Source organism: Hesperophylax consimilis, chromosome 17 (assembly GCF_061612785.1).
Source record: "Hesperophylax consimilis isolate HC1 chromosome 17, BYU_Hcon_1.0, whole genome shotgun sequence".
NCBI classification, from domain to species: domain Eukaryota; kingdom Metazoa; phylum Arthropoda; class Insecta; order Trichoptera; family Limnephilidae; genus Hesperophylax; species Hesperophylax consimilis.
Window position 1 is genome coordinate 4,613,243 of NC_142852.1, and position 24,936 is coordinate 4,638,178.

Genomic DNA, 24,936 nt, shown 5'->3' on the forward strand with positions numbered 1-24,936 from the left:
TGGAGTCGGAGGATGACTACGATTAGTTTTTATAATTTTCAAGATAATAAGTTTTTTGTATACTTTGTGTGTTATATTTTTATTTTTATTAACGTTTTGTATGTTCATAATTTTTATGTTTCTTGTGAAAAAGTGAAACTCAACAACAAATGTCATTTTTTTACAATTTAGATACATACAATACAATATTTTAAAGTACTTGTTGTGTAATATTGCATGCAGCACTTTGCATATACATATACTTGATTAGTAGCTTGATTAGTTCTTCAAACTCTTGCAATGTCTCTGTGAGGCGTGAATTGTTTTTACAATGTAGGTACATACAATACAATGTTTTAAAGTACTTTTGAAGTACTTGTTGTGAAATATTGCATGCAGCGCTTTGCATATATGAATATGTACTTGATTAGTAACAGTTCTTCAAACTCTTGCAATGTCTCTGTGAGGCGTGAATTGTTTTTACAATGTAGGTACATACGATACAATGTTTGAACATAATGAAGCACTATAAGTCAGTTTCCTTGTTTAATATATTATCATTCGTGGGAGAAGTACTTTCGCACTAGTTCGTCTCTCACTCTGCGGGCTGCAACAACCCTGCTGACATCTTCAGGCTGGTGCAGCAGCTCAACCTCTCTTAACTCTACATTATCAATATAATCGTCTGTTAATCTGAAAATAGAGAACAATTTATTAATATTTTGTACTGTTGCCTTACTTTTTTAAATGCATATAGTTCAACAAGGAAACTGACTTATAGTGCTTCATCATGTTGTATAGTATAGCACAAGTAATAATTATTTGACCAGCAGCATCGGGCTCATAATGGAGAACTCTGTCTTTCCTGAGGCAACGGAATATAGCCTTCCATGCCCCAAATAGGCGTTCTACGGAACATCTCGCCTCACAGTGCGCCTTTGTGTATCTGTATTGGGCACTCGAGTGTATATCCAGAATCGCCTGATTGAAACAAAACACCCATTATAATAGGTACATATAACTACTAAATTATGAGTTGTTGAAATACATACCTAGAAAGAAATATGTCCCAATTCTCCGATTGTATAGTCTGTTCATTTCAGTTTTGACTAAACTATTATTCCAAATGAATTGGTCATGGACAGTACCTGGGAAGCGTGTGTTGATGCTCAATATTTTCAACGTAGCATCGCAGACCTGTTTATCAAACATAAAAAAACCTTCAATAAAATTTGAAAACAACAATCCGGCTGTTTTATTTCTGAAAAAATATTAACCACTTGAACATTCAGCGAATAAAATCCTTTGTGGTTTTTGTACTGCTCCTCGTGTCTGGAAGGGGTGACGATGGCGATGTGGGTGCAATCGATGCATCCCAGAACATGTGGAAAGTCTCTACTTGCTTGCGGGCTTCATTTGTAGCCGGAAAATGTATCCATCTTCTGTACAGATGTTCTAAAACTGCTTTCATAAACAGTTTTATGCACTTGCTAACGGTAGTTTGCCCTATCGCCAAGAAGTGATCTTGGCCTACTCCACGTTGGTAGCTCCCTGTAGCAAAGAAGCTGATGGGTGCGAGTACCTGTCAACATCATAAATAATACAACTAATTAATAAACTTCACTTTTGATCATTTTAATCACTTTATTGTGAAAAATTTTCATCAGCAATCGAAACAAATTTATTTATTTCACGTGGTCGTTCCAGTGGTGGATAGATTTATATTGTGTTTTTGTTTTACTAAGATATCAATAATATTTAATACTCTCACTTTAATGTATACTGGAAGTCCTAATGTATTTTTTGACACTAGAAAAGGAGTTAATTGATCAATGAGATCTCTAGCCATAATGCGAGATATTCGAAACAATTGTCTGAATTCCGTCTCTGCAAGTTCGAACGGATTCAATTGATCGCGTAAACGACGCCTTTCAATCCTACGATCTTCCCTAACCTGCCTCCTTTCATTGAACCAGAAATTTTGCATATTGAACGACATTATTAAAAAAAATATGTATATCGACAGCCAACCAAAGTTTTAACTGACACTCAAGACCCCACGTTATATTCGGCGGGCTTTTAGCAACCGTCGGTCGGAAGTTATCCTATCGATACATTCTCATGCTCGCAATTTTAACCTTTCCCTTACTGTGCTAAAAAAATACACGCGTTACGGTGCTGTGTAGTCAATACACATCTCAAAATAAGCGATTTAATATCGGAAAAATATGAATATTCATAGCTAATCGATTATGTTTATTATATTTTATATCAAAAGTGATAATAATTGTAATTTAATTGCTGAAAACATGAAAAAACCATCGGCAGATGCTAAAGAAACGTGCGAGGGGTCCACATCTATCGACGGTTCGCGGCCAACTGCGGCCAACTGACTAGCGAGTAGCGGCGCAGCTGGCAGCTGGCACAAACACAGCTGTGCGGTCGTAGGTATCGATGGTCTAAATGAAAAACTACATCTGCAGAAGTGTGGATGTCTCATGTTACCGCAGAGCAAATTAAAGCGGGACATCAATAGCGTATCATTTCCTCGCCCACTCTTCGCGTATTTAGTATCACACGGTTGATTGTATTGGTGTATTTGTTCCCGATTTTTAACAAAAAACTCTGATTTTTAATTGAATTTGAAAACTATGTAATATATTATTTTTTAATTCAGTTCATAAATGTATAACGAAGGAATACCTAAAATCTGAACCCAGAATTTATTATATTTATAGAGTTATTAAAGTTATTAGAAGCAATGTGTAGTAAATACACATCACAGATGAGGAAAGGTTAACGATACCGTCGCTACTTTGACCATAGACAAGGAATTTTAACAATCGTCGGTTGTTATATTTTGATCGTGCTAGCATATGTCGTTAAGTGCTCATTGATGACGTATTTTAACGATATCGTATTGCTATAGGGCTATATCGACTTCTCATGCTAAGGCCCAGCTACTTGTTTTATCGAATAGCTGATAATATATTCTCTTTGTCTATGAACTTATCCGTTGTCTTTGAAGTGTTATTTAACGAGTTTTCGCGGTTGTTTCATGGCGTCCTGTCAAAAAACGAAATATTAAATTTTAACATTCACGAAATTTTAGTCTCTTCCTAAAATGCCGTAAGTAATTAATTTATTGGGTTTTTAACGCATAATTATATATCTGTGTAATCATGATTGACTTATCTATCTTTGAAATGCGTTTTTAATTCATTTGTTTCAAATATATTGTTTTGGTGAAAGTTTTTGTGTAAAAATTCGTCGACTGAATATGTCATCTGTTTTTCATTTAAAATAATTACATAAATACTGCACTCGCGCATTTGAAATATAGATATTCCATCAGAGTGATTCAAAACAAAGAGATATATATATATAAGTTTTATTTGAATTGGTTCATTATTAATACAGATATTTGCGAACCAATTATTTCAAGTCATATGTCAAAAAATCGACTCTTTTTAGATGTAAAATGGTGTAAAGCCTTCGTCACACAATAAAAATTTAGTTATTTAGTTGTATAATTAATTAATTTGTTTACTTTTACCAAATTTGTGCAGAAACAGCTGTCGTCCAGGGAAAGGGAGCACTCCATGACCCAATAATTATTTTCAAATTTTATATTAGTGCAATATTTAACAAAATTTAAACATTTAAGTACTTACATTAAGTGTTTTCAATTTAAAATATATAGAGTGGTGCTGACTGCAAGAGGAGGCAGAGGAAGAGGGAGAGGTGGGGTACGAGCTGGTGCCGGACTACCTGCACGTGGACGTCAACGCAGAGCTGCAATTGCAGCCTCGTCTGGAGTGTTAGTATTTTTTAATGTTTTTTAATGAAAGTAATTTGCTGTGGCCGTTGAACTCATCATATATTTGTATTTATTTAAACAGCGACCCTGCTTTGCTACTGGTGCGAGAGGATCGCGTCAAGGCCCTAAAGGCTGTTAGGGCCCTGCCTGCTTCCTTCCGGCTAGAGCTGGAAAGCCGAAAATTCAAGAAGCAGGCGGCGCGCATTTTGCTCCCTACCTCACCTCCAAGAAAAACTAAACAAAAGTAATTAATCGTATTTAGATGCTTGATACAATACTATTGTTTTTTCCTGACAGCATTCCACTCTTACAGTGAGAGTTGGTAAGATCAGCGCTCTGTGCATTTGGCACATTCAGTGCATATTTTACAGAGTTCTAATTTTATTGTTTATTTACATACTGTACTTACTGTTTCACACGTGAATGAGAACAATTTATATGATTTATGTAAATGTTTTCAGAATTCCATCTCCGGAGAGAACAACGTGTCCCTTTTCACAAGGGACGCCTTCACCGTTGCCACGACCCGTACCACCACCGTGGATGTCCACTCCCGCACAGACTCAATCAACGGCTCCCAATGCACCAATTATGCCTATCCGTGCAGCATCTCCCGAGCCGTTATCTGGGACATCGCGGAGTGGGTAACTCTTCTCTCCGGAGGCCGGGTACCACAGCGGGCTGTGAATTGTCGGCGTTTGGGAACGGTGAGTTTATTTTTTGAAATGTCATACCAGGGGCTCAATATAAAATCAATTATCTATATTTTATATTGATATCCCTCGCACTGTTTCACTGTTATCAAAAACATACACAATGTATTGTTGTTATGACGTGGATGCATCATTACACTTCTTTTTTCTGTAACGGGTATTGCAGAGTGAGAAATAAGACATGCCGAACTTCTTTGCGAGGAATACATTTGATTCACCGGCTTCTAAACAGTGTAATACAGCATTTTTTTCTTAAATTGAAAAAACACTTTCGCTTCACGGGACTCATTGTGTCGAGCTTCCTAATCAAAAGCGAGGCTGTATTGGTAGGTGGGTTTTGTAACCGGACAAATTATCATTAAAATAGGTCGCTTTACGTAGTTGGTCACTTTAAACGGATACGTTTTCCTACTAAAAGCTATGAAACCTTACTAGAGTTTACATTATCGTCACTTAAAACAGTAGACCGTTAAATGCAAAGTCATTATATCCAAATTCTACTGTAAATTTGTGTTTTCTTTTATTTCAGAGTCAGACATGGGCATTGAAGTTACCCACCGCTTTCCCACCCCGGTATAGGTGACTTATGGTCATTCCTTCGGAGTTCTCGCAAGAATCTAATTTTTTTGAAAAAACGGCTCTACAATTTAAAGTGAAGCTAGACCTTCAATGTCCCCGCATACGGTGTTAGGAAGCGGTAATGCGAGCGCTTACAGGTACTAGTCTAAGAACAACACAGAACAATAAGCATCAAACAATCAGGTAACAAGTGTCAAGCAAATAGTTGATGGAGGGAACCCACACTCCAGTACCTGTAAACACAAATAAGAAATAAGTGACATAATAGAGTGACGGGGGAGTTTCGCCGAACCACGACTGGCAGTCCTGTTGAGAGATTGGTGGTGGTTGGGGCGACTGGCGCAGGTCAGGACTTCCACACCCCTTAGCCGGCCACCCGGTGGAGCCCTGAAGATAAGTATGGGAAAAAGAGGGATAAACCCTAAAGAACCTAGGGGAAAGAAGCGTCAGGAGGTCGGAGGCAGGGTGGAGGTTACCCCAATCCGCACAGTTGCCCCTCTGACCTCCAACGCTCCTCAGGGGTGGCGCAGGTGATTGGCGGAGTCCCCCGGTAAAAAAAAGGAAATAAAAGAAGCTCCAGCAAGGAATGCGGGGACGAGGCCCGTTGTCCAACCCCTATTGGGGAGAAGTAAACAATACAAGACAAACAACGGAGTTCAGTTCTAGCCTGTAAACTCGTTGCCGTTACTGAAAAAAGAAAAAAAAAAACCGAAAAAAAAATACATATAAAAGAAGAGAAAAGAAAAGAGAAAAGGAAAACAATAAACAATCCAAAAGTGCCACTTAAGGACATCGGTAGATTAAGTAAAACAAAGTAGAAAGTGTAAAAATAAAATCTGCATAGTCTGTAAAGAGGACAGCATGTGAAGTATAAGATAACAAAAAAGTAAAACATAAGAAAAGAAAACTGAAAATAAGAAGAAAAATAAGAGACAAGTTATTTAAAAGAAATGTAAACGAAAGAAAATCATCTGCAGCAGCTGGTACAGTAAGGAAAGAAAAATAATAAAAATAAGAAGAACAGAATAGCATAAACAATAATCGGAGAATTGTAAAAGAATTAGTCATGGAGCAGGAGCAATACACCAGGGGTTCTCAGTTATCACGCTAGTCCGCGACTCTAAGCTCAGACCATCTCTCAACCCAGATCCTAGTAAACTTCCTCAGACATTCGAAATTGACTCTGTTAGAAACAAGATCGGTGTTCCACACCGGTCTAATGGGGACATTCAGACCGTCTATCATTTCGTCTCTGGCATCCTTCAAGATCTCACAGTGCCACAGAATGTGCTCGGCCGACTGGTAAGTATTGCCACAAGCGCAATTGGGATGGGTAGACAGGGCAAGGCTGTTTATTGTTTATTATTATTTATTGTGGTATTTTAAGTAGGTACATAGTTATCTATGTCCTAATACAATCCTTATATACATATAACTATGGTAACACATTTAAAATGAATCAATCACATATTTGTGATTGATTGACTGTGAAGCCTCCCCCTGAATTCCCCATGTCCTGAGAGGAGCTGCGTCATGTGATGGTCCAGTTTGAGGAAGGCCCCTTCCATTCTGAGTTTAACTGATGGGAAGAAGGAAAAGGTCCATCTTCCCATGCTCGACCTATCCCAACGGACCTGCCACTCTTTAAGCGAAAGGTCCCTCATCGTCCGAAGCAGTCCAGGGAGAGTTCCCGGTCCACCTGGTGTCAGAACGACACCAAGATGGGTTGCCGGGGATCCTCTGGAAAGTCTCTGCTTGGTTAAGACTTCCCTAATCTCCAGATCGATTGGCAAAATGCCGGCCAAAACTGGCAAAGCGTCCGAAGCAACAGTACGGTATGCGCCAGATAGTGCCAACAAAGAAGTTCGCTGGCCCCTAGTAAGAGCGAGGAGTATAAGGCAGTTATCCAGGCGGTGCTCCCAAACAGAGGCAGCATACGAAACTTGCGCAACGTATACGCCCCTGTACAGAGCACGTAGTGCCGGACTGCGTAGTCCCCATTCAGCGGTGGAGAGTCTCCTCAGCTTTAGGAACAGCGCCTGAGCCTTGCTTGAAACATCTTTAACATGAGCCAGAAATGAGGACGATCGATCGAGTGTTACACCTAGGTACTTGACCGTGTCTGCAAATTTGATGTTGGTGTCTCCCATCCGGATGGTAGGGTTTCTTTTTCTACTGAGAGAGCCCTTCATCAGGAGACCCATTGTCTTGTGGGGAGCGAAGGTCATCTTGTTCCTCTCCCCCATTTAAGGAGGGTGTTCAAACCATCACCAGCCTTTTCTTCAATTTCCTTTCTGCTGTTCCCCGAGACAAGATACATCTTATCATCCGCGTAGTCGATCATGATACATCCTTCAGGCAAGGGTAACCTAGAGGAGTCGTCAAAGTCAATATTCCAAAATTCAGGTCCCAGAACGGAGCCCTGGGGACAGCCCATATTTACTTCGCGTTCTATAGTAAAATCACCATGGGATATCGAGACAGTTCGTCCCGATAGGTAGTTGTCAACCGATTTAAACAGGCGTTTTGGACAATTCCTACTTTTAACCTTTGTGCGTATCATGTCCCACCACGCGAAGTCGAAGGCACCAGTTATATCTAAGAAGATTGCTACAACATACCTCTTTGTGCAGACCTTCACCCAGTTAAGCGCAAACGAAATGGCGTGCACAGTGGATTTACCCGGGACGAAACCAAATTGAAGTTCACTGGGCGGTGATAGTGTACTGCGAAGACGCTGCCGAATAAGTAATTCCAGGATCTTACCGAGGACTGGGAGCAAGGTTATCGGGCGATAAGCCTTTACATCGGAGAGTGGTTTGCCGTTCCCTTTAGGTATAATCCTGAGCACGCCCCTCTTCCATTCAGAAGGGAAAATTCCTCTTCTCAGGCACGATTCCATCACTTGAAAGAGCTCCTCTTTAGCGTGGACCCAGACATGCTTCACTATTTCGCCGTTGAGTCTGTCATGCCCTGGTGCCTTCTTTGGACCCAAACCCTTAATTATAGCACCTATTTCAGCTCTAGTGACGGGAGTGATTCTATCCTCTTGGGCGAGGTCTCTAGGTGGAAGCCGTGCTAGATTTCTAATCTGTTTTTGGTGGTCACTTTCCCCAATTACTGACTCTACAGGGACTAACTTGCCCAAAAGTGTGTTGAGAGTAGAGGCCACGTCCACAGTCTCAGCGTCCCTCCCATCAATATTCCCAATTAAACTTGACAAAAACCGATCCGATCCCTTGCCGGATTTTTCAATTGCGCTGTGAATTTCCCACGGGTTGGCGTTGCCCACATCTTTAACCCAATTATGCCAGGCAGCTCGTTTCGCAAGGAGAACCGCATGTTTGAAAGTTGCCCTGGATCTCCTGAGAGCGGCCTGAAGGGCAGCTGTCTCCTCCTCCGTACAGCTTCCCCTCCTGGACAGTCCCAAGGCCCTATAGGCTCCTTTGTAGGCCCCCTTTAGCGAAGTCAGCTCAAGTGACCACCACGGCGTTCTAATTTTCGTCTTTGGGTTTGATCTGCCCAGAGAGGAATCAGCCGCAGATACAACGGCAGAATTGAAAAAGTTCCCCAAATTGTCCGGATCATTAGCTGCTACGTGATGAAAATCCCTTAATGTATCTCGTAGCGCCTCCCCAAAGTTATCCCAATTCGCCCTGGAGGTGTTGAAATTCCAGGAGGATCTCGGAGTTTCAGTTTTCTTAACACCTATTGTAAATGTGATTAATCTATGATCCGAAACTATTGCGCATTCATGGACCCTCCATTTAGATATCCTGGCCGCAACTGATCCAGAGCAAAGAGTTAGATCAATGTTGCTCTCTCCTAGTGTGTTTGAAAAGGTAAAGAACGAACTCTGTTCGTTAACGATACAAAGGCCTTGCGCAGCAATAAGGTCTTCGACGGCGTCAGTCCGTGATCGTACTGAATGGTTTTTATTATTGTCAAACCAAAGAGGAGAGCGAGCGTTAAAGTCCCCTCCGATAACTACGTTACGACCTTTAAGCGCGTTTAGGGCGCGCGTCAGACTCAGGAAATGGGCAGAAACAGTAACGTGGACGAGGCAGCTGTACTAGAAGAGTCTGTACTTGGAAACCGTGAGTTATAAAACTAACTAACTTACCTTCACGCCATTTCGGTAGGCAGAGAGGATGAACCACCATGCAACTCGATCTTGGCACACACACTCTTTTCTTCATTCCATACCTACCTGACTGTGCTATTCTGACTCCTGACATTGCCCACCTTAAGTATTTGATTAACTTTTTATTTATTTTTTTATATGAATACCTCACAAGAGCCTCAGCTGGAGCCAGTGAGACTATGGCATCCCCAATTGGGGGATGTTGTGAGGCTGAAGGTAAGTGGGGAAGGGAAAGAGGAAGATGGGGAAGTACCTGGCTATTCAGATCTAGTCACTAAACACGGCTAAAGCCATTTGGAGCAACGTTTCAATTCTGAATGGTGGTCTTACACCAGGGCGATACTGGTAGTATCTTCCACTCTGGAACGTGCCGCAAATATACTATATATTATTTTAATTAATTAATTGTGAAATAAATAAATAAACACAAATCAATCAAATAAAATTTATTTGCGCACGCCGGGTTCGAACCCGCGACCTTCGGAATGGCAGTCCAATGCGTTACTACTGGACTATGCCGGCCGTCAAAAGCCATTTCAAGCAACGTTTCAATTCTGAATGGGGTCTTACACCAGGGCGATACTATGGGTATCTTCCACTCTGGAACGTGCCGCAAATATAATATATATTATTTTAAATGAATTTTGTGTGAAAATAACTAATTATTCAAATATAATTTATTTGATTTGATCCCGCGACCATCGTATTGCGAAGCATAAGCCGTACCAGAGGCAGTGGGTTATCGTAATATAGACACATTAAATTAATTTGGGTTTTTTGTTGTTTCAGAAATGGACAGATCGAGCGACGAGGATGACGAAGCGAGTGACGTCGACCACGAAGAGAGCGATGAGGATACCTTCTGCATGCCACCAATACCTTATCATAATATTATCAACGTTTCACCTAACTCCGCTATGGCCATAGACTTTAGTAGACAAGACCAGGTAGATAGTGAGGCAATGCGTTTGATTCTGCCGCCTGAAGGTTACTCTTTCGATTGGTCTAATGATATCTTACGTTTTACTGGGATAAGGGAGACTTTCACAGGCACGCCAGGACCAACTTTCAATACCGACGAAATGGGCAAACCTGTGGATGCCTTTCTTAAAATCTTTGATGCAGATTTCGTTGAACTGATCGCGAGAGAGACCAACAGGTATGCAGATCAATGGATTGCGAAAAAAACAATTTAAGCGTCATGCGCGTACCAAAAGATCAGCTTTTGTCAGGCTTCCCCATTGAACGACAGCGAAACCTGGTCTGGTACAAGAAGCTTTTCAGGAGACTACTAAGCGTTTCGGTGCAGAATGCGTATATATTGTACGGCTCAAAGCTCCGCAAGGAAAATAAACGCATTTTGTACCGAAACTTCAGGAGTGAGGTTGCGGATGAACTCCTTCTGCTGTTCTGTCGTAGTCAAATTGACACGACTGTGCGGACCATTGGCCTAATAGCTGAAGGAAAGACTCTGCGACCTATCCTGAAAGGCAACCACTTCGTGGTCCGTAGCGGGAAAAAGGTGAAATGTGCGTGGTGCAACATAAATAACATTTTCAAAAGGACCCTTACAAAGTGTGATGTGTGTGATGTGGCATTATGCTATGATTGCATGAAGCCATATCACACTACAATATAGATTTGCTGAGGGTTTTTTTTATTTCATTTTTGGTTTTTTAGTTATGAAATTCAAATTTATAAATTTAATTAAATTTGTTTGAACATCAATTATGATGGCCTGGATGGTTGGACTTAATCATTTCTTTCCGCATACTCACGTCTCATGTTATGTTGTCCTCAAAGGTTCTATATGATAAGGTTCGGTGGATATTTAATATGTATATTTCAATTCTGATCATTGAAATATGCATGTTAACAAATGCACAGGTATTCTCATTTTTCCCTGTTTATTGTACACATTAAATAACTCGTTTTATTTTTATGTCTTAATTATATTTTGTCAATTTTTCTGTAAAGAGGCTTTTCCAGATCTAGTCACTAAACATAACTAAGCCAATTCAAGCAATGTTCAATTCTGAATGGTGGTCCCTCACCAGAGCGATACTCAGAATCTCACTCTATAGCGAGGCACAATGATATTATTATGTATTGATTTTCTTAAATTATGAATAAACCAATAAACTGAATACATTTTTATTATGACAAAGTGTGTAAACAATGTATAAATCAATATACTGCTCTTTCATTGTAACCATACAACTGTAATATTGATTTAAAAGGATATTAGGACTTAATAAATAAATCAATTATTGGTTCCATCCATTATTTTCCCCTCACCCATTTTTTTTCGATACCTTTGCGTTTAGATATAAAATTATCACTATGATTTTATTTGCCATTCTACGGTCATACAAAGGTTTGATATATATATTCAAATTTATCATCATTTTACATATTCCGATTTACCCTATGTAGATTGACCTTAAGGTAGCTGTCAGAAGTGATTTTTCGTCAAATATTGGTGAATTTCATCAACTTTCAAAGTATCCCCCTGAAATATTGGCAATGTTTATATCTATGATGTATATCTCATTTTAAGCCTTATTTCCTCGTTTTGCACGTTATATAAAAACATGGTTACAAATCTCCAGTTCTAATTTACAATTATTTAAAAAGTAGCACCATGATTTTGACATCGTGAAATAGGCTCTCTGTATAATTCATCAAATGAATAAAATAAAGCCAACACGGCGACTATGCTTATTAATAATTGTAGACAGTTAATGTATCTTCCTAAAGTAATACCAGTTTTTGTGGTAAATTTATTATATAGTATAATACAGTGATTTCAATTTTGACACGTCACGCACTCAAATTTTAAAAAATTATTTTCTAACCAAACTTTTGAAGAGAGCATAACGTACAAAAAATTATTTTCCCATTATATTCTTGCATCTGTGGCATTGATGTATTATACTAGATTAGCCCTGTCTAGCTAAATTAATTTTTAAAATGACCCCACATAGCGTACGTCACAAATATGGAGATGAACTTAACAACCCAACTCTGTTTAAACTCCTTGTACAAGCGTTCAAACTCGTAATCAAAACCACGGAGAATTTGTTGTCAGAGGTTTTGTAATATGGACATAAAGCCAAAAAGAAACTAACACTTACAGCAAATTTTATGTGCTGAATAAGGGCTGAATCAGGAAAGAATTATTAAGAAAAAATGATTTTAATTTAATTTATATTTTGTTTTGGAATTCTATACAGGTCCTACAAAAGCAAAAACGTTCACATTTTTAGTATTGTGAAGAGGTTTTTTTTAATTTACCATAGAATTATTTACCATACAATAGAATGGTATATAATTATTGAAGAAAACAATCTTTGTGATTTGAAATCATTTAATTTAATTTGGTTTTATGCCCGGTCAGGCTTTTGCATGCATTTTAAAACAGAAGATATCTAGTAAGCTGTCGAAAATTATACAAAATAATTAAAACTGATGAATATAAAATAATATTAGTAAAACATTTAACAGTAACATAAAATTATAGAGACTAGAACAACACTACGTATAATTTAATAATTATACTACTATCATTCAATTAAAAGTTATTTTATCTTCGACCACTTTGTTAGAATTAAGACATTGTGTCAACTAGTTTTGGTCAGCTAGTTTCTCAACCTTCTTCAAGATAGCATTATTGAAAACTAACCTAACGACTTTACATTAAACATAATGTAAGAATAACATAAAGAGAGAGATAAATCATCAAATATTGCGGGTTCACAAGTGAGCTGAACCACGACTTATGGGAAAGGAACGAAGCAACAATGATGAGGACAGAGCTTCAGAGAGCGTATGGGTAAGGGGTAAGGGGGGTGGAGATTAAATGATTACAATATATACTTATTTATTTATTTACGCCCGTTAAATAGGATTTTACGTATTATTTACGGCATTCACGAACATCGGTTGTTGCAATTCTGATAAAGGAACAACCGGCTATTCGATTACAAAAGAAGTTTCAGCAGGATTGAGAACCAGTCTTGTTCGAGAAAAAACAATGGCGGTATCTATATTCGCAGGACCTGTGGCCATGGTGGACAGCGACTGTCCAATATCAGCCTGAAAACAACGACATTATCAATTAAAACCTGATCAATCCATAATAAACTTTCTTAAGTCTTTTATAATTACCGGAAAAACAGGCAAAGCTTTGCAGTCTACACGTCGGAGGCCGCTTGCAGTTAGATAAATATGTTTGAAAATTCTTAGAGCAAACGCGGTTTCCTGCTGATGGTACCCAATTATTGTCACATAATTGAATTCGGATTGTTTCTAACCATTTCTCCATTTTTTCCGGTTTGAATGGAAACCAAAGCGAAAATACCCATAAAATAAATGAATTCATTAAATGACGCAAATTTATTTCTATCAATTCTTCTACAAAAAATCGAAAAAGCGAAGTAGATATTACCCGAAAGGCAATAACGACTTAATACAACCCTGATTGGCAAAATGCACGGACCAAATATATCACACACTTGAGTTGTCGCGCGTGTCAACGCTAGACGACTAATACATCAATAATTATCACGCATTGGTTGCGTGATATTTGTATGCTCCCCACGTGATAATAATTAACAGGAATCACCCAATTGGTGGATTCCTTGTGGGTGTGTTATTCATGTGACGTCAGGAATTTTACCAGCAAAAATAGCTGACAAGCAAAATAGCTTAACTCTAGACTAACAAAAGGTAAAACGCAATGCACAGTGCCCATTTCGCATTGCGACACAATGCGTGCGCCTTTTCATAAATGTGCACGTGAACCAAACCAAAATTGTGTTGGGGTCATTTTTCAATGGTTATGCCGTGTCTAGTCTTATTTAGTCTATGATCTGTGGTTATCAAACAGGCCATAGAGAACATAAAAACGTAGAAAATATTCTATAAAGATATTTAAAACTGCCACTGGCGGCAATTTCAAATCACAAAAACGCTAATTTCGCGCATTCATAAAGTTTAAGATTTTTTAATAATTTATCTATCAATTCTAAAAATATAGAATAGTTTAAAATATAGGTGAATTCATTGGCTGTATAGCACTACAATCAGTTTTATGTCTCCGTATTAAAATTCGGAGGTTTGATTTTTTTAATGTTGGCGGAAAATATTCAAATTCGTCGCCAAAAAACCGCGAGCAATCGGAGAAAAAAGTTTTTTGACGCGCGATCGTTCTAACGAAATAAAAAATTCTGTTTTATTCAATTTTCTAAGCAGAGCAATTTCAAAATTCGATTTTGTCGTAAAAAGCACGTCTTCATATTTCATTTTTGATAATTTAATGAGGTGTTGCTTAGAAGAATTCTTATAATTCTACAAATTTCAAAGTTAATTTTCAAGTTCTGTTATTATTTCAGTTCTGTCAAGCTACTAGCCTATTAATATATACTGACAGAATTTGAATAGGACTTTCACAGAACCCGAAAATGAACGTTCAAATCTTCCGTAAAAACCCTTTCCGATGAATGATTTAAAATCAAATCCCTTATTTAAAGAGTTTCAAATTTCAAGTCATCGTAAATTATTTTTTAGACAGATTGATTGTTCATCTTGGAGCAAGATTTTACATGACTTGCGCTGTCCTGAAAAAATGTGCATTAAAGAAAGAGACTCAAAGCTCGTTTTTGCAGGACAGCACTTTGTCTCAAAGATCTTTCTTGTTTTGATGGAATATTTCGACATTTTAAACATTTTTTTATTTTTTAAATTATATTTTAGTCCATTGAATTGGGGTAGGCTACGAATGAATATTATATTGTTTATGGTCGCACCTTTTTTTAGTTTCCTCCAGGGGCGAACAACTCCCGTCTGACCTTGTAACCCTGATGGGAGGAGTTATTCAATACCCATATTCTTATAGACAAAGCTGTTGTGGCTGAAAGCTCAGATCTCATTGGCTCAGAGCAAAAATTGTAGTTTGATCTCTCGCTCTCTACCATAGCGACTTCTGTAACAGAAAGAGAAGCTAAGCATGTGTTTTTTATTTATTTTTTTATTGACGCCCTATTGGGCTTTTAATACATAAAAATTACAAATTTCAATTTTAGCAACAGTATAAAACAAACAATAGAAAATCGAAATAAAATATAATGATTATGCTGCGATAAAAATTAACGGTAATTTCCAAGACGCCATTTCGAAAGTTAGTTAGTTGAAGTTTTTAGCGTAAATATTTTAATTTTGAAAATCGTCTAACCCATCTAAAAATAATGTTGCGTGCTAGAATTCTTCAAGGTGATAAATTAATGCCGTGTTGTGTTAAAGGTTGCTCAGACGGATTCGATAATCCGGTGCTAGCAAGAAGCAGCAAGAAATACGTTTGTTTGTGGCTGTTATTTCTCAATTGAAAGCAAAAATACGGTACTTTTGGGATTAAAAAAGAATGCTTGGAAACGCTTAATCTTCCAGTCATCATATAATATCCTGTCTATATCCACCAACTGAAAGAAGGACCCGAACCCGTTCTTAAATACAGGTACTAACCTCTCGTTCTTTGATACAATATTCCTGATTCCTGAATGTACTTCATTGGCTAATAATTTAATTAATTTTCCTTTTCAGACCTATCCGTATTCCGATGCGATTATATACCACGTATTAGGATGCTAAAACCGCTAAAAAAGCGACGTTTACATCAAACAAGGTCATTTAAACCTCTCCAGAATTGCATCATGTAAGTATTCAGATTTAACCAGCATTTTCCATGATGTTTGCTGACGACAAAGCTGTGGAAATTATATGAAACCCTTGCAGGAGAATTTGAATAACTTCTAGTGCTGTGGCAATAATAATTAACACTTAAATTTGTTGAATATGTATTTTGTGTATATATTCTTGTATTTTTGTGCAAGGTCAAATTAAATCCTATTAAGTTGTTGCAGGAAGACAGAAATCCTGGGTTCGATTCCTAGTTGAGACCGTTACTTTTTATTTTTCTGTGTCTTGTTCTGTTTCATCTACTTCTAAATAACTTGGATATGATGGCCATTCCTTCGTTATTTTTGTTGCTGGTATCACCACTGACACTTTTGTAAGTGGCAACACTCGCAATGTGCCACATCCCTCGAAAATTTAAGGTTTTTTCCACGTGGCCAGCATTTTTGTGAAAATGCGTGATTGAAGTTCTGGTAAATAAATAAACATAATAATTATATTTACGAGTTTTAACAGTTTAGCTGTACGAAAATGTAAGTAATTATTAATTATCTATTAATTTTGTAATTTTTTTTTTCATATCTTATTTCAGTGAATAATTTTTCCATATTGAGTCCAATGTTCTGTTTTTTCAGTATGGCTAGGTCTTCAGACACGTCCCCACGAAAATTTCCAGAAGTGAAGACACTATTGTTAAACAATCAACATTCCCAAAGGGAAATAGCAGCCAATACAGGTATTTTAAAGTCTGTGGTTAACAGGATAAATTAGAAAATCAATCAAAACCTGCCCCTTGAATTAGATCACAATGGGAAATGTGGCAGAAAACGAATCACTTCACCTCGTAATGACCGCAAAATCAAAGACTTCTGTCTCCAAAACCGCAAAAAGAGTGTGGCTCGTCTGATCTTGATGATCAACGAAGATGATATCGAAGTCTCCCAAAGGAGAGTCCAGAGGAGATTTATTGAGGAGAACCTCATTGGTCATCGGCCAGCTAAAAAACCTCGCCTCACAGTAGATACGAGGAAAAAACTACTGGAATGGGCCAACGCACACCAAAACATGACTATAGAAACCTGGAATATGGTAATTAACATTTTTGTGCTTTTTAAGCTTTAAAAAAATTCCATTAGTCTGATGATGGCCTTTTTTTTAGGTGTGCTTCTCTGACGAGTCCATATTCCAAATTTTGTTAGACAAATCATCGTTCGTCCGACGACGCCCAGGAGAGAAATTTCATTCGGACTGCCTTGTAGAGACGATCAAACACCCTACCAGTATCATGGTGTGGTCACTCATCTCTTCCAAAGGGATGGGGCGCCTCCACATCGTGCAAGGGACTATGAGACAGGATCAGTACAGACAAATACAGGAAAATCGATTACTGCCTCAAGTCGGAGAATGGTTCCCTGGTGACCAGGAATACGTTTTTATGCACATCTCCGCACCCTGTCATAAAGCCAGGACTATCACTGCATTCCTGGCTGAAAAAAATGTGCAGGTTTTACCTTGGCCGGGGAATTCCCCTAACATGAACCTTATTGAAAACCTGTAGGAGCTCACCAAGAGGAAGATTGAAAAGGAGGTGATCACAATGAAGCAGCAGCTCATCGAAACCCTCATCCGGGTGTGGCATCATTGTCCTGACCTAAATATTACTGAAAAATTGTGCCTTGAGAGTATTCCACGGCATGTACAAGCTGTTATTGCGGCTAAAGGCGAAATTACGAAAAATTAACTTTTAGTTCGATAATGTTTAAATAAAATAAAAATAAAAAAAAATAATCGCAGATTAAGGACAAAAACGATTTTTAAATTTTAAAAATTCAATATCCTTGTTATTAAATAATAATAACCGCACCTAAAATCATAAACATCTGTGTTTTATGAACACAAAGTGTGAAAAACACATTTTCCGTAGGTGTCCCTATTAATATGGCAACCCACTGTAGATATATTAGTATTATCTTCAATGATAAATCAATGCTCAATACATCGGTTGTACTGACCCTGTTTTGTATTACTGTCCATTGTCTTTTTGAAAATAAAAAGTATTTTTATATGTGCATAGCTGTGGGTTTTTTTTTTATTTTCCTTTAACTGCATTCCAATATTTATATTTTTAAAATATAATTTTTTTGGGCTAGTGAATGAACGATGTTAGCTGGGTGCAGTTATATTGTCTATGTTTGCACTTTTTTAAATGGTCTTGAGATTTATTTACTGTCCACAATATATTTACCTGTCTGGACCAAACGACCGTTTTATCTGTGGTCGTCTGTGGTTAAGGGGGTGACAAAATGGGGCCATACAAAAAGCCCGAAGATATCGATCTAGAGAGTGGATTTATGACAAGTGCTTTCGTCTCCGTTTCTTCCTGTTAAACATACTATCCCACGCCTGTGATGGTTATTGGTAAAGTAAGTACTCATTCTTATATTCATCGCTATTTATTTGGTAGCTGCCGTTATTCCAGTTTAGTTAGGGAATCATTGGGCGTTTTGTCACAGTAGAATGTTTAAACTGTCAATTTGACGTCTACCTATTATTAGATTAGCATTTTGAAGGCATTTATTACAATTACACAATAAAAAACATATGGTTAACAGATATTTTGTCAAAAGCGGAATGGCGGTAAACATTGTAAATATATCTCTCCGCTCTCCGCTCTCGCTCCGCATCGAAGGAGTACAGTCGCGTAATTTTGTAACAAGTAAATCAAATAATATAGTTTACATTAATAACTCGCCCACCTGGGCGCTCCATTCCATCCAATATGGAAACTCAAGAAATTATTAAAAACATTAAAGATTTAATAAACAAGATCACTTCAGTGAAGGACTCAAAAATAAAATTAACACTGGAACAGAACATTATATCACTGGAAGAAAAAATTCAACATGAACTAATAAACCTACAAAAAAAGATTATAGAATTACAAGAAACTAATATTAAAAACAATCATCACTACGCACAGAAACTAGAAGAAATTCATAATAATAACAAAAGGACATATGCAAATGTATTAGGTGACAATAAAAACTTCGTGAATACAAGTGCACACATCCCAGAACAGAAGCACGCCATCATAATTACATCTAAAAACACCTTGAAGGCCGAAGATATAAAAATAAAAATTCAAAAAAACATTAATTTAACTAAAATAAAAGTTGGAGTAAATGGAGTGAAAAAAATCGGAGGGCAAAAATTACTGATTTCATGTCAACAAAAAGAAGATGCAGAAAAGTTAACCGAAGAAATTAATAAGGTAATTGGAAAAGAAATATTGGCCGAAGAAATTAAAAAAAAGAAACCGTGTTTAATGTTGAAAAGACTGCAACGCCAATTGACTGAAGAGGAAATAATAGATGGGATTGTACAACAAAATGAAGGATTAACCCTGGAAGACAAAAACAACATCAAGCTTATCAAAGAATTAAAAAAACAAATACAATGAAGGAAAAGACAACGACACCACTAACTACATTATTGAAACAACCGGTAAATTAAGAAAAACGCTTCTAGAAAAAAACAAAATAAACATCAAATTCCAAAGAGTATACATAGAAGACTGTAACCCGCTTACTCAATGCTACCACTGCCTTAAGTTCGGCCACACAGCGCAAAGATGTCTCGCCAGGACGCAGCCCCCCATTTGCCCTCACTGCACAAAGGAGCACATTCTGTCTAAATGTGAAAATAAAGAACAACCTCCAACATGCAACAATTGCTGTGTTCAAAACAAAAGATTTAATATGAATTATTCTACAGAACACAGAGTTGATAGCATGAAATGTCTCTATCGGCAAAAAATGCTTCAACTAGCTAGAGAGCGCATCGACTATGAATAATACGGTAAATTTCATTTCTTTAAACTCTAATCTAAAACTTTAAAAATGAATGATTTTTTATGTAACGCATTAGATAAAAAAAAATGTATATTGAAGAAAATTTATGTCAATCTATGAAAGATTTTAACTTAATTTGCACTGACAAAGGATTTACCCTATTTCATATAAATATTAGAAGTTTAGAACGAAACATGGATGAATTAATTATAACATTAAAAGAATTAATTTTTTTCCCGGGCCTGATTGTCTTAACAGAGACACACTCTGCAGGCGAAATCAATTACACTATTCCAGGCTACACATACCATGCGACAATAAACAAAAACTCAGGTATCGGATTATTTATTTCTAACCAGTATAATGTTCTCAATATTAAAGAAATAATTAATGTTAGTAATGTTAACATATGAAATATAGAATTTAAAGACGTAAATAAATATTACAACATTATTGCTTTTTATCGCACGCATACATCGATAGTACCTCAATTCACAGATGAATTAAAAAATATTTTGTTAAATTTTAGAAATAAAAATACCATTATTGTTGGAGATATGAATTTAAATATCGCAAACGACTATTCTAGTAAAGATAAAGACACATATCTAAATATGTTAGCAGAACTCAATTATTTATCGTACATAAATTCTTATACTAGAAATGTTAAAGGTCAACGCCCCTCATGCTTAGATTACATTTTTACAAATATTCCTGATATCAAAAATATAAAATCAGCTGTCATTCATACATCTATCACTGATCATTATTCATGTATTTTTAACTATAAATTAAGCAATCCAACTTTGCCATTATTTAAACAAAATAATTACTCAAAAAAAGTACTTAATATGGATACATTAAAACACCAATTAGAATCAGAAAATTGGAATAAATTATTACAATGTAATGATGTCAATATAATATTGACATCATTACATTGTAATATGTTCATGTTCATCATCATGTTGTAAAATGTTTGAAGAAAAAATATCTAAATGCATAAATGACTCGACAAATAATAATATAATAACCAAATCCAAAGTGTCGAACTTGAAACCTATAAAATCATGGATTACTCAAGTTGAATCAGGCTGAAAATAATAGTAAAAGAGTGTGGACAGTTATAAATGAAATAATTGACAAGAAAAAAACAAGAATAACGACATCGCCACTATATTTCATGACAACATGAAAACATGTTGTAAAAAAAATCCCTCAAAAGCTGCAAACATATTTAACACCTTCTTTGCGAACGTAGGGGAAAATCTTGACAATCTCATTCATACTGACCCAAATATAACATTTCCAGACTGTAGTATTGATACCAATAATATAGCAACATTCCAAGTCACCACAGAGAACGAAATAATATCAATTATAAACGGTATGCAAGGAGGTTCTGCCCCGGGTTTTGATGGAATAAGAGTTAATATTTTTAAAAATATTAAAAATCAAATTTCTAAACCGTTAAAACACATAATAAATGTAAGTTTCCAAAGCGGGGTGTTTCCATCAATCTACAAACAAACTACCAGTACTCCAATATTTAAATCTGGTTACCCAGAAGAAGATAGCAATTACCGACCCATATCAGTAATCTCGAACATTTTCAAAAATTTTTGAAAAGATAGTTCAAAAAAGGATAAACCAATTTGTAAAAAGTAATAAATTAATTAATGAAAATCAGTTCGGTTTTATAGAAGGTAGAAGCACTCAGGATGCAATTGCAAAATTAACTAGTCTTGTTCATAATTCATTAGATAAATCATTAAAATGCATTGGAATTTTCATAGATCTTAAAAAAGCTTTTGATAGCATATCACACGACAAACTTATAAGTAAATTAAGAAACATTGGATTAAGTGGTACAGCTATAGAATGGATAAAAAGCTACCTTTTCAAACGCCCTCAAGTCGTAAAAATCAACGATGTACTTAGTCAACAAAAAACAAGTCACTTCGGCATACCTCAAGGTACAGTCCTGGGACCGTTACTGTTTATCATTTATGTAAATGACATATTCAATCAAAGATTAAATGGAAAAATAATATCTTATGCTGATGACACTGTCATAATAATTGAAGGTACTGATTGGAATAATGTTAATAACTTAGCAAATACTCATATTAATATACTGAAAAATTAGTTCGATAAAAACCTCTTCTCATTAAATACTGAAAAAACAAAATGTATCCCATTCTCTATCAACAAATTTAAATTAATACCAGAATTAAAAATTATAATACATCAACTTAAATGTAATAGAACTAATTGCAATCAAGAATGTTCTATACTTCGTCTAACTTCTGAAATTAAATATCTTGGTATATACCTATATAGATCAACATTTTAAATGGAACAAACAAATTTGTGAACTTGCCAAAAGAATTAGAAAATGTATTTATATATTTATAAGTCTTAGAAATATTCTTAGACTAGAAAACCTAAAAAGAGTGTACTATGCAATTGTACAATCTATATTAGAATATGGTATTATTGGCTGGGGAGGAACTTATAACAATATATTAATTCCACTTAAAATAGTTCAAAGATTGATAATTAAAGTAATATTGAAAAAACCATCCAAATTTTCTACTGAGATTCTCTTTTCAATATTCAATGTACACACTAATTTCGCGCATTCATAAAGTTTAAGATTTTTTAATAATTTATCTATCAATTCTAAAAATATAGAATAGTTTAAAATATAGGTGAATTCATTGGCTGTATAGCACTACAATCAGTTTTATGTCTCCGTATTAAAATTCGGAGGTTTGATTTTTTTAATGTTGGCGGAAAATATTCAAATTCGTCGCCAAAAAACCGCGAGCAATCGGAGAAAAAAGTTTTTTGACGCGCGATCGTTCTAACGAAATAAAAAATTCTGTTTTATTCAATTTTCTAAGCAGAGCAATTTCAAAATTCGATTTTGTCGTAAAAAGCACGTCTTCATATTTCATTTTTGATAATTTAATGAGGTGTTGCTTAGAAGAATTCTTATAATTCTACAAATTTCAAAGTTAATTTTCAAGTTCTGTTATTATTTCAGTTCTGTCAAGCTACTAGCCTATTAATATATACTGACAGAATTTGAATAGGACTTTCACAGAACCCGAAAATGAACGTTCAAATCTTCCGTAAAAACCCTTTCCGATGAATGATTTAAAATCAAATCCCTTATTTAAAGAGTTTCAAATTTCAAGTCATCGTAAATTATTTTTTAGACAGATTGATTGTTCATCTTGGAGCAAGATTTTACATGACTTGCGCTGTCCTGAAAAAATGTGCATTAAAGAAAGAGACTCAAAGCTCGTTTTTGCAGGACAGCACTTTGTCTCAAAGATCTTTCTTGTTTTGATGGAATATTTCGACATTTTAAACATTTTTTTATTTTTTAAATTATATTTTAGTCCATTGAATTGGGGTAGGCTACGAATGAATATTATATTGTTTATGGTCGCACCTTTTTTTAGTTTCCTCCAGGGGCGAACAACTCCCGTCTGACCTTGTAACCCTGATGGGAGGAGTTATTCAATACCCATATTCTTATAGACAAAGCTGTTGTGGCTGAAAGCTCAGATCTCATTGGCTCAGAGCAAAAATTGTAGTTTGATCTCTCGCTCTCTACCATAGCGACTTCTGTAACAGAAAGAGAAGCTAAGCATGTGTTTTTTATTTATTTTTTTATTGACGCCCTATTGGGCTTTTAATACATAAAAATTACAAATTTCAATTTTAGCAACAGTATAAAACAAACAATAGAAAATCGAAATAAAATATAATGATTATGCTGCGATAAAAATTAACGGTAATTTCCAAGACGCCATTTCGAAAGTTAGTTAGTTGAAGTTTTTAGCGTAAATATTTTAATTTTGAAAATCGTCTAACCCATCTAAAAATAATGTTGCGTGCTAGAATTCTTCAAGGTGATAAATTAATGCCGTGTTGTGTTAAAGGTTGCTCAGACGGATTCGATAATCCGGTGCTAGCAAGAAGCAGCAAGAAATACGTTTGTTTGTGGCTGTTATTTCTCAATTGAAAGCAAAAATACGGTACTTTTGGGATTAAAAAAGAATGCTTGGAAACGCTTAATCTTCCAGTCATCATATAATATCCTGTCTATATCCACCAACTGAAAGAAGGACCCGAACCCGTTCTTAAATACAGGTACTAACCTCTCGTTCTTTGATACAATATTCCTGATTCCTGAATGTACTTCATTGGCTAATAATTTAATTAATTTTCCTTTTCAGACCTATCCGTATTCCGATGCGATTATATACCACGTATTAGGATGCTAAAACCGCTAAAAAAGCGACGTTTACATCAAACAAGGTCATTTAAACCTCTCCAGAATTGCATCATGTAAGTATTCAGATTTAACCAGCATTTTCCATGATGTTTGCTGACGACAAAGCTGTGGAAATTATATGAAACCCTTGCAGGAGAATTTGAATAACTTCTAGTGCTGTGGCAATAATAATTAACACTTAAATTTGTTGAATATGTATTTTGTGTATATATTCTTGTATTTTTGTGCAAGGTCAAATTAAATCCTATTAAGTTGTTGCAGGAAGACAGAAATCCTGGGTTCGATTCCTAGTTGAGACCGTTACTTTTTATTTTTCTGTGTCTTGTTCTGTTTCATCTACTTCTAAATAACTTGGATATGATGGCCATTCCTTCGTTATTTTTGTTGCTGGTATCACCACTGACACTTTTGTAAGTGGCAACACTCGCAATGTGCCACATCCCTCGAAAATTTAAGGTTTTTTCCACGTGGCCAGCATTTTTGTGAAAATGCGTGATTGAAGTTCTGGTAAATAAATAAACATAATAATTATATTTACGAGTTTTAACAGTTTAGCTGTACGAAAATGTAAGTAATTATTAATTATCTATTAATTTTGTAATTTTTTTTTTCATATCTTATTTCAGTGAATAGTTTTTCCATATTGAGTCCAATGTTCTGTTTTTTCAGTATGGCTAGGTCTTCAGACACGTCCCCACGAAAATTTCCAGAAGTGAAGACACTATTGTTAAACAATCAACATTCCCAAAGGGAAATAGCAGCCAATACAGGTATTTTAAAGTCTGTGGTTAACAGGATAAATTAGAAAATCAATCAAAACCTGCCCCTTGAATTAGATCACA

At 36.1% G+C, this 24,936-nt stretch overlaps 1 protein-coding gene across 1 annotated transcript; it reads left to right on the top strand.

The window, feature by feature from the left end:
• The first annotated feature begins 9,127 nt into the window (after positions 1-9,127).
• On the top strand, positions 9,128-10,453 carry LOC149415816 (uncharacterized). Its single transcript, XM_089641723.1, has 2 exons — positions 9,128-9,188; positions 10,025-10,453. The coding sequence occupies exons 1-2, from the start codon at positions 9,128-9,130 to the stop codon at positions 10,429-10,431; spliced, it is 468 nt and encodes a 155-aa protein (XP_089497849.1). The 3' UTR covers positions 10,432-10,453.
• The last annotated feature ends 14,483 nt before the right edge of the window (positions 10,454-24,936 follow it).